The sequence below is a fragment of the Sinocyclocheilus anshuiensis genome, unplaced genomic scaffold (assembly GCF_001515605.1).
Source record: "Sinocyclocheilus anshuiensis isolate Anshui unplaced genomic scaffold, SAMN03320099.WGS_v1.1 scaffold869, whole genome shotgun sequence".
NCBI classification, from domain to species: domain Eukaryota; kingdom Metazoa; phylum Chordata; class Actinopteri; order Cypriniformes; family Cyprinidae; genus Sinocyclocheilus; species Sinocyclocheilus anshuiensis.
Window position 1 is genome coordinate 804,297 of NW_015558630.1, and position 10,597 is coordinate 814,893.

Here is a 10,597-nt window from a genome sequence, read left to right on the forward strand (position 1 = left end):
TCTGTCTGTCTGTCTGTCTGTCTATCTATGTCTGTCTCGTTTAATTTTAAACATTAACTGACAGTTCAACTTTTAGACCTCACTATATCATTATAAAACATGTATACACAAAAGACTGATTTCATGCAAATCAATATAAACGTGTCTCTTCATGCAGGGACACGTAATCTCCTTTTGTTATCAGCAACTGACGTTAAAAAGCACTGAATCTGTTTCCATCTTTTTATTGCATGTCCCGTCCGGAGAGAAAGCCCTCGTTATTACGTCACGCTCCCACCAGCCCCGCAGGCTTTATTTCAGAGCCCGGAATGATTTACGGTATAAAAAGACGCAGAGCGACTCATGAAGCTGCCCAACGGGTAGACTTTATTGTTAGGCGTAAAGGAGGGGGACGTTTGGCACCGGCGCTCCTCTGTACGTAAAGACTGATGCTTGGAGAGACGCAGATTCGGGCTCACCGCTCGCAAACGCCCACATCCTTAAGTCGGCTCTGCTTTCTGTAGGTGAATGAAAGTTTTCTTGGAGGGGGACGGCAGAGGAGATGATATCTGACCAGGATGAGTCGGAAAGGTGAACTTAAATAAGCAAAAGTACGCGTCAACCACCTGTTATAAATCAGCGCGAAATGGGCATGCTTAGTGTGGACCTCCTGGTAACTTTGCAGATCTTGCCTGGTTTCTTCTCCAACTGCCTGTTTTTCGTGCTGTATGATTCGATAGTGCTGGTAAAGCGTGTGGTGTCACTCCTGAGCTGTTCGGGCTCCACGGGTGAGTGGCAGCGCATGTTAACCACAGCCGGCGTGCGCTCCATATGGAACAGCTTTCTGCTGGATGCCTACAAACAGGTAAGCTGAGAGCACAAGACTTGGTCTGCACACTGTGGAGTATGACTCAGACGAGTTCAAAGAGCTTAGGGGTTTATTTGCCCATGCTGTTTTAATGTTAAGTAGACATAATGCAATATTTGGTTAGACTTTAGTGTCCACGTTACAGTGTATGTATTGTAAGTACTGCATAATATCAATGAACACACATAGTGACGTCAAATTGCTTTTAAAGCATCTAAAAACAACAGGTGTTGATAAAAAGGCTGTACAACGAGGGCAATGTACATTTTTATGTTATGAAAACTTTGCAAATACAGTTATTATTTTAAATAGTTTGCAATTTTCAGTTTGCATGGAATAATTGTAACATGGACCTTGTGGCATAAATTATTACCCAATGATTTCTACAATATTCAACTAATTGCTGCTATATATATATATATGGATAAAAAGATGTTCTTAAAAGTATTTGTTTACAATGTGGTTTACATCCTCCAACTAATTTTGCTCAATCTTAAAAACGTGACATGCAGTGTAATTTTAATCCTTATAAAGGTGTGTGAACTTTGCCCCCCAGACAGTCAGTGACCTCTTGGCTCAATGCTCTTAATTCATTAAATGTCTGGATTCACATTCCTGTTACTTTTTAACTATAAAAATCAATCAAAAATCACCCAGTGGGGTAAGATACACTGGCTTTATATGCATTAATTGTCCCCAACCATTAACTATATCATTGTTTGGTTGCAAAGTCTTGCTGAGGAAATCATTTAGTGTCAAAATAACGTTAAAGACGAGAGGATGAGTTATATGCGTGTTGTTTCCCACAGTGCCAAAGTTCATACGCACTTATAAAGTCACAAAAATGGCAGTTTCATAGACTTCTTACTACAAACAAATATCTGGCTCCAAAGTCTTTTGTGAGATCAAATAAATCATGTGCTGTACTTTTTCTACAAGATGCTTAAAGGTTCTTACAGATGGTGTTAAAAGGTGCAAGCCAGAAACATCATTATCGGTTTAGAGCAGTGACAAAGCCCCAAAGAATTTGTGGGTTGTCTCGTTGTATATATACAACTGTGTATATGAGTTCTCAAACCTGGTGACATCACTTGAGTTTCCATAACAACAGAGGCCAGTAAGCCCACTTTCTGATGTCTGATTCTGATGTCCTCAAAAATATTTATTGTGGATGTGGAACTGTTTTGTTCAGGTGAAGCTGGGTGAAGCTGCTCCAAACTCCAAGTTGGTGAAGGTCCCTGGCATCAATAGACGCTGGAGCATCAGCGGTAAGACTCATAACAAGTGTCATCTGCTGGACTTCGAGTCTCCCGACCGCCCGTTAGTGGTCAACTTCGGCTCGGCCACTTGACCCCCCTTTATAAGCCAGCTGCCGATTTTCCGGCTGATGGTGGAGGAATTTTCGGACGTGGCAGACTTCCTGCTTGTCTACATCGATGAGGCTCACCCCTCAGACGGCTGGGCGGCTCCTCCCATGGAGAACTTTTCATTTGAAGTGAGGAAACACCGCAATTTGGAGGAGAGGATATTTGCCGGTCGGAAACTTCTGGAGCATTTCTCTTTGCCTCCTCAGTGCCAATTGGTGGCAGATTGCATGGACAATAACGCCAACGTAGCCTACGGTGTGGCCTATGAGCGGGTTTGCATCGTACAGAAGAATAAAATCGCTTATCTTGGGGGAAAGGGTCCATTTTTCTACAACCTTAAAGATGTTCGGCATTGGCTTGAGAAGAGCTACGGGCAGCGATAATTTCTTGGAAAAAGAGGTCAAATAGCCTTTTCTGTGAATGCTAGAAGATTTTTATTTTTGTATAATGGAGAGAAATTGAGGGTAAGGTGCTTTTTGAACTGTTTAACGGTGGCTGCGGTGGAAACACTTGGGCTGGGCTCCAAGTCCTTTTCTTGAATTGTCTAAAATGATCAGCAGGTGTCTTACATTTCTAACCCCCTTTTTAGAAAAATAAATAAAAAAAAAAAAGAAAAGAATGAAATGATTATAGACTCTAAATACTGACTGTGTGGTTTGCACTTCAATTTTAAGATTACATTGTTGCCAGCAAAACTATTTGTCGATGCACTATAAGTAACTTGTTCCTTTGCAATTATTGTAGAGTTAAAGTGTGCAATATTTTTAATGCGACTACATATATTGCTTACAAAAGAAAACCAAATTGCTGAACAGAAGAGAAAGCACAAGTACCCAGCTTTTATATGAAAAGAGAATAATTTATTTTTATTGACATTCAATGTTTATTTTTAATACGTGGCCTGTGTATGTGCTAGTAATGCTTTCCCTTCCCCTCGTCAATTGACAATTGTTCATATTCCATGTACCATCAGCTTTTACACCCCTGATACACTGTTTAGTTAATTTGCACCAGTAATAAACACATTCCCAGCATCCCATTTCGAAAACTACTAATGCTAGTCATTTGGCCCGTATTGTACTTAACAATCGCAACAATAAACCAGAAAAATGAATGACCTCAGCCACCGGACTTGGCTTCACTGCAGTGTACAGGAAAGCTGATGAAAAGTTATTTTAGTCCTGAATGTTAGAGAAATGTTTTCGAATGTCGTCGACGTTAACTCTGACGGATCGGCAGTCGCTCATTTGGGTCAATACGGCACTGGTGTGCACATGAAAATCACAGACGAAATGGTCCCCTGTCCTGTCTGTGGTTGGATGAGAGACCACACCTCTCTGTCCTGATCCAAATGAGCACGACTGCTAACATGCTGAAACAATCACTCTGAAGGCTTTGAGTTTTGTTTCACAGAACTGTTCTTATGTACTACAACCATCCTCTTCCTTTTAATGAGAAAAAGGCAACAACAAAATAAAGTTGAACTGCTGCTGACTAAGACTTTTCCCCCCATTTTTGTGTTTGATTCTGGGAAATTTCAATGAGGGTTGATTGGATTGAAAAAGGGAGGGGAAAAGTTCAGCGGAAAACTCCAGATGGAGGAAACGTTGCATGATGACAAAAAAAAAAAAAAGGCAATGCACCAGTCATAAGGGGTCGAGGAGTACATGTGCTTTTTTTCCCCAGTAAGTATGTGTCTGCAGAAATGCATAGTGATGGGTCTGAACATATGCAACAATGAAACCGTGTGACGCAGAGGTCTCTGGCTGAACTTCTGCGTCTTCCAAGCTGCCAATAACTAAATAGCAAAGGCTCAGGGAGAACATGTCCCTGGGAAGCACCATGAAACAGAACCCCTTGTTGTGGCCGGGCATCGCTTATCCAAGCGGAACTAGTCCATTTGGACCGCTAAGACGTTATTCACAGACTGTCTCAGTCTTGGAAGGCACCGTGCTGCATGATGGAGCAGGGAGGTTGCCAACGTTAAAGATGGAGGCATCGGAAAAGAGAGCCACACAACAGCAACAAACACAAGCCCCACTCCAGGAAAGAGTCCCATGGTGTGCTTTCTAAGGAATGCGTCTGGTAAACAGGTACTGAACAGAATTCTAAGCAGCGTGTGAAGAAGTGTTCTCATTTATAGGGCATAACAAGGATGCGGGACCAAGGGGGGAAATCCTGGTCCCATTTATTCAGATAAGGTCAAAACGTGATGCCTTAGAAAAGTGGACATTTGGCAAATCGGCCAGTATAAATTCAAATGAAATGTTGACGCAAGCATTTAAATGTATGTGTCTGCAGTTCAAAGATAAGCCGTTTATGTTCATTCTTCGACAGTGGACTATTTGGTTTGGATGTGATCTGACTGCTCTCTCGGTAAAATGATCTTAGGCCTAATATCAATATATTCAGTAAATCAGCCCGAGGGAAGCCAAACATTTTATTCATATTTAATGCACTTTTTTCCCTGCATGTATAAATCTGACGAGAGGAAAAAGGGAAAATTCCTAAAGATAATTAGTTCTTAAAGGGATAGTATACCCAAAAATGAAAATTGTCATTATTTATAGTACTCAGCCTGTTGTTCCAAACAGAACAGAAGATATTATAAAAATTAAAAATACAATAAAAGTCAGTGGGGTCCAATCTTATTTCTATATTCATCAAAATATCTTATTTTCTGTTCCACAGAAGAAACTACGTCAAAAGATTTAGAACATGACAAAACATTTTCATTTTTGTCTTACATATCCCTTTAAGGAAACTCTTTGAGAATCGTATGATATTAAGCAGTAAGGATATGACTGTATTGCAAACAAATCATAAATGAAACTGGTCCACTGATGGTGATGACAAAGCTAGCTTTGTCCTAGTTTTCTGTGTTTAATGAGTTGTCATCTTTTTCTCGTCAGTGACACGGACCCACAAGCATCCAGGTTTTTCTGTTCACCTGCAAATGATCTGAAACTTCTTGCATTGTAAATGTGAGTTAATTTCCCCTATTCATCTATGCACCTGTCTATACTGTCGCAGTAATACACCCTAACAGTTCTCATGTTATCAGCAACATAATCTTATGTCTTATTTTCATTTGTCCTCTCTTTGACTCTGGTAAGACTCTTAGCAGCTTTTGGAGATGCACTTAGTCACTGATACAGCACATGGATAAGGCAAAATTACGCTTTTATCTAAGTCTTATAAAGGTTAGCTTCTAGAGTCAAGTATTTGCACTTTGAATAGAGTTTAAACTGAACATGCTCCAAATATCTTTGATGCTTGATGACCAACCTGCACTCAAAACACATGTAATTCAGCTAAAACAGTACAACCTGGACTTCATATAACATTATATATCATGTTTTACAGGTGATTGTTTTATGGTCTGATATATGGTCGTATCTGCATATGCATATATATCAAACTTAACTCATCATGCTAATCAACATACTCTGGTTTGTTACATTACTGGTAATAGATGAGACTATGGGACTATAACTAAGATCTATGCTTAAATTCATAATTAGCAGTTCATCCGTTTATGAGCAAATCATTTAATTATAAGAAAATTCAGTTTAACTTTCATGCTTGAAACAATTCTTGACCTGTAAAGGCACAAACTGGATGACCAATTTATTACAAAATAAAAAAATATAATAATAATAATAATAATAATAATAATAATAATAATAACAATAATAATAGTGTTGTTGTTGTTATTATTATTATTATTAACATATATTGTATTTAAGCACACATTTAATGTAACAGCAGTTTTTCTTTCATAATGCATAACTTTAAAGATGATATTAATAGGCATTCTGTTAAAATAAAGGTTAATCATTTTTATGGGTTTGCTTTTCTGTCTACATGCATTTAATTTCTTCCTGATGCTGTGAAAGCCTAACAACTGAAACTCAAAAAGAACTTTGGGTATGAATTAATATTGAATGTATTTTGCATATATTTTTGAGAGGAACTGTTAAGAATGTTGACTGGCAGCTTGTTAGATGTGCCTTGTTTCCTACTGTTTAATGCCGAGTTTGTTTTATTGTGTCATTTGGCTGATTAAAGATGCAGCAAATCGGACAAGATGTGTTTGAAACATTCTTTTCATGAATGTACTTCATTTTTTGACCTTGAATTAAGATGCCGCGCAGATGTCTATAGATGCATTTTTATCTTCATCAGTTTATTATGAATCAGGTTGAAATAGTCATACATCATAAAAATATATCTTGCTCGTCTGATAAAAGCTGGGCTCACAGATGCTGAATTTTATGTGAATAAATTTAATAGACCATAAAGATGTAAATCTTGTGAGGCCAGCTTCCAGAAGCTCTTTGATGACTTGGTTGGGTTGCTATTAAATTTAATTTACAGACTCATTAAATAATCCAGCTTCATGCCCAAACTTGACAGCCAATCCATCTCAAAAACTGAGCTTAGACTAAATTATATTTAGTAGAGATGGTTTCTGAGGTGCAGGATGACTAATCTGTCATGAGACCAAACAGATTTGGTTTTAATTTGTGTTGGGGTTTTGCGTCAGGAAATTTAAGATGTTAAAAACTAGTAAGTTGTGGTCCACCTCTGTTCAGCAAAACTTCATACAACTTAAATGAAAGAATATCCAGTGTTTACAAGAATAGTTAGGCTGTCAGAAACAGGTGTTAGCTGGAAATATATTATAGCTAGTTAAATAAACTCAAGTAAATCATTCAACTGAAACCAAAACAAAAAATATCTGTTTGAGTAGATGGCTTTACTTTTTTCCCTTTAAGGCTTTATCCAGTAAATTAGATTTTTAGAGAGAGTTCTCTTTCACTCATGATCTTATGCCAGAGGGGGAAAAGCCCTTGCTGATTAAATTGACACAGAAATTAGATTTATAATATGCAATGAAATACTGCCATATTTTCTATCATATCTTGTGACTGGGTCACCTTACATTCTCAAGTCGGCTAATTATGACGCCGTTTCTAAAAAGATTTACTGCAGATTGCAGTAGCTTTTCCTGCTTGAATGTTCTCAGGTGGGTTCTTCTCGAAGTCTTTTGGTTAAGCTGAGTTTATTGCAAGAGTGAGACCAACACAGCTCATTACTCTGCCAAAACATTTCAACGTTCTGACAGCCGCCCCGGGATGGAGTCTGTACTTCGTTTGTTCGCTGTATATCTCCACAAAAGCATCTCTTGTTTTTCATGATAAGAGGAGGGAAAACAGCTATTCACATGTTCGCAACTGTTATTTTGTTATGCCAATACACCTCCATAGTAACACAGGCCAAACTCCTCCTTATTCGCAGTAAAAGCTTGGTTACGGAAACCTAATATTTATGTTGGCCTGATGCACTTGTCAAATCAACTTAAACGTGCTTATTTTTCTGACCAGATTCCCTGTCCTCCACGCCTCTCATTTTGTCTCCATAGACCATTCCTATGTATAAAATGTTTCTTCATTCGTCCCTCATGCTAAAGCCACCAAACTTAGCAGGATTAGGCTTTTAGCTGTTTACATTCACATTTTCTCCCCACACAACAGAGTTTTATATACTAAACTGTCAAGTCAGAGCAGAAGAATTTTATGTGTATTTAAAAGAGAGTTCACCCAAAAATGAAAGTTCTGTCATCATTTACGCACCCTCATGCCCTTCCAAACTGACTTCCTTTCTTCTGCGGATCATAAAAAGGTATTCTGAAGAATGTCTATATAATGAAAGTCAATGGGCAAAGTGAGTAACTGACGAGTGAACTACCCCTTTAACACTCAGCCTCTTTCTATTTTCTGACTAACTACGCTCATTTCTAAAAGCATCCCTTGAGTTTTTAAACAAGAATAGTGCTGCAAGTTTCTTACAGATTATTTCACTCATTCTTTTATGCAATTCCTTGTTTTTTCCCCCATTGACTAACATTAGCACTTTTATGAAAATCTTCAGGTTTTCAGGTGAGGACCATTAAACCTGATATGCACCTTCATGCTCTGTAAATTCGGTTAAATATGAAATCCTTTAAGAGTTTGTTTCCTGTTTCCACAGAGTTTTTTTCAATATACGCTTTCCTTAAATGCTACGAAATGCTCAGAAAAATGTCAGTACTAAACTCATTCTGTCCTGATCCGGATTCATACCCCTATTGTGTTGTGTTGTTTTGTTTACTATGTCATCATCTTTATATTGATTTTTATTCCTCTTATTGCGTTGGAGGCAAAGTAAGGGTAAGAACACATGTTATCGATCATCATGGGGTTGCTGATTTGTGGGTCCAGCAGTTATTGTAATATTTTAAAGGGATAGTTCACGCAAAAATTAAAATTCTGTTGGCGTTTAAAAATGTTTTTTTTTTTTTTTTTTTTAAGTCAGTGGGGTTCAGGTGTGTTTCTTCCATCTTCTTCTTCTTCTTAAAAAAAAAAAATACACACAAAAATACACACACACAGACACAAACACACACACGCACACATACATATATATAGTGTGTGTGTGTTCTGCAGAAGAAATTCTAAGGTTTTGGAACGCCATGACACAATTAAAATTTTTGAATGGACTATTTATTTAACATCGTCACAATCCAGTTTAATAGTCATATTTTTTTTTTATTTTTATCCTTTAAAATTTTGTTTTTTTTACAAACATTATCCTAAGTTTGTAATGTTTTCCCCCACACTCTTGAAAATATAGGTTCTTTATTGGCATTGATGGTTCCATAAAAATAATCTTTAACATCCATGGAATCTTTGCAACTATTTTATAGTTGAAAAGTGTTTAGATTATTAAAATGGGTCCCACTTTATATTAAGCGGCCCTAATACCTGTGTACTTACATAGTAACTAGATGTGTACATAATATGTAACCTGGTACATAGTATCTACAGCTGTAATGTTTGTGTAACTACACATATGTAACAACCCACTGAATGATATGTGTGAATACAAATGTGTAACAGGACATTGGTAACAACACTTTTTGGTAATGAAAATACAAATGTGTAACAGGACTAACAGCACTTTTTGGTAGTTAGTACACTAGTATTACAGTGGTGCACCAACTCCACCAACTTGAGATCCAACTCCTCCCACTTTACATATCCCTAAACCTACCCATCTCCACCCCCTGGATCAAACTGTTCCAATTACTCTTATACATATTGTTTTTACAAAATGTAGTTATATATGTCCTGTTACACATTTGTACTTACACAAACCATTCGGCGGGTTCTTACATGTGTGTAGATATTACAGCTCTAGATACTATGTACCAATGTGTACTTACACTGTGGTTACATACTATGTACACATCTAGTTACTATGTAAGTACACAGGTATTAGGGCCACTTAATATAAAGTGGGACCAACTTGGTCACATTACGGTAGTTTTCCAACTCTACAAAGTCTTTTTATCCTTTCTTTTTCTTTTGCAAAGAAAAGGGAGGAAGTCTTTACAAGAACCATACTGTTCGTTGACCGACATTTTGCTCCACTTACTTGGTGAAAGGGAATGTTTGGGAGAACTGTGGCATTGTCTTCAGACAATACAGCACTGGTACATCATGCTGTCTATGTCACGCTGGCCAGAACAGGCAGCGGATTTGACCACAGGCTCTCGTTCAGAATCACCCCCCACACACCTGCACACACCTGCACACACATCACATGTCTCTAGAGGGCGCTGTGCATTCAGTAACAGAAAACACTGGAAGCATTATTTGAACTTGTATTTTGCATGACTGTGCTTTGTGCTAATTACTCAAACTCTAAACCGTTTCTGCACAATTTGATTCACAGATTCACCCGTGAATCCCCTTACAAATGATATTAGCATAATTTGAGTGAAAAGTTGAATTTAAAAATGTAATACCAGGCTCTTTTGGTTTGCCCTTCTTTTACTTCAAGTTTGTGTAAAACCTACTGATTATATTCTCCAGGATGATTTGAAAATGATCCAAAGATCTTCTGCTTCAGTGCAAATGTTATTTTTTAATCACTGAGATAGCCTACTATCACTACTATATGTGTGTGTTTATGTGTGTGTGTGTTTTAATTAGACTGTGAGAATGAAAAATTATGCCTTGGCAACTAACCGAATTAAAATAGGTTTATTTTATTTTGTTTTTTCTTTCTTTCTTTTTTTAGTTAATAAACCTGGCAAGAATATTTGACTGTGTACAAACAGTCGCATGATAAATGTCACAACTTCACTTACTTGATTAGTGGCTTAGAAATAATGTAGTTTAATATTTCCAATTGAGCAATTTCATTATTATTACTATTAATTTTGTTATTTTTCAAATAAGAAATAGAGATTCCTTCAACATTAGATTTTGAATCCCATGTGACCTCAGATGTTTGGACTTAACTGTGTAGGTTGTGTGTGTGTGTGTGTAAA

General features: G+C 37.4%; 1 protein-coding gene across 1 annotated transcript; it reads left to right on the forward strand.

Annotated features, from left to right (window-relative positions):
- Positions 1 to 262: 262 nt before the first annotated feature.
- On the forward strand, positions 263 to 4,081 carry LOC107680786 (type II iodothyronine deiodinase-like). The gene is made up of 2 exons (XM_016476832.1): positions 263 to 844; positions 2,040 to 4,081. The coding sequence occupies exons 1-2, from the start codon at positions 626 to 628 to the stop codon at positions 2,595 to 2,597; spliced, it is 777 nt and encodes a 258-aa protein (XP_016332318.1). The 5' UTR covers positions 263 to 625; the 3' UTR covers positions 2,598 to 4,081.
- Positions 4,082 to 10,597: the final 6,516 nt, after the last annotated feature.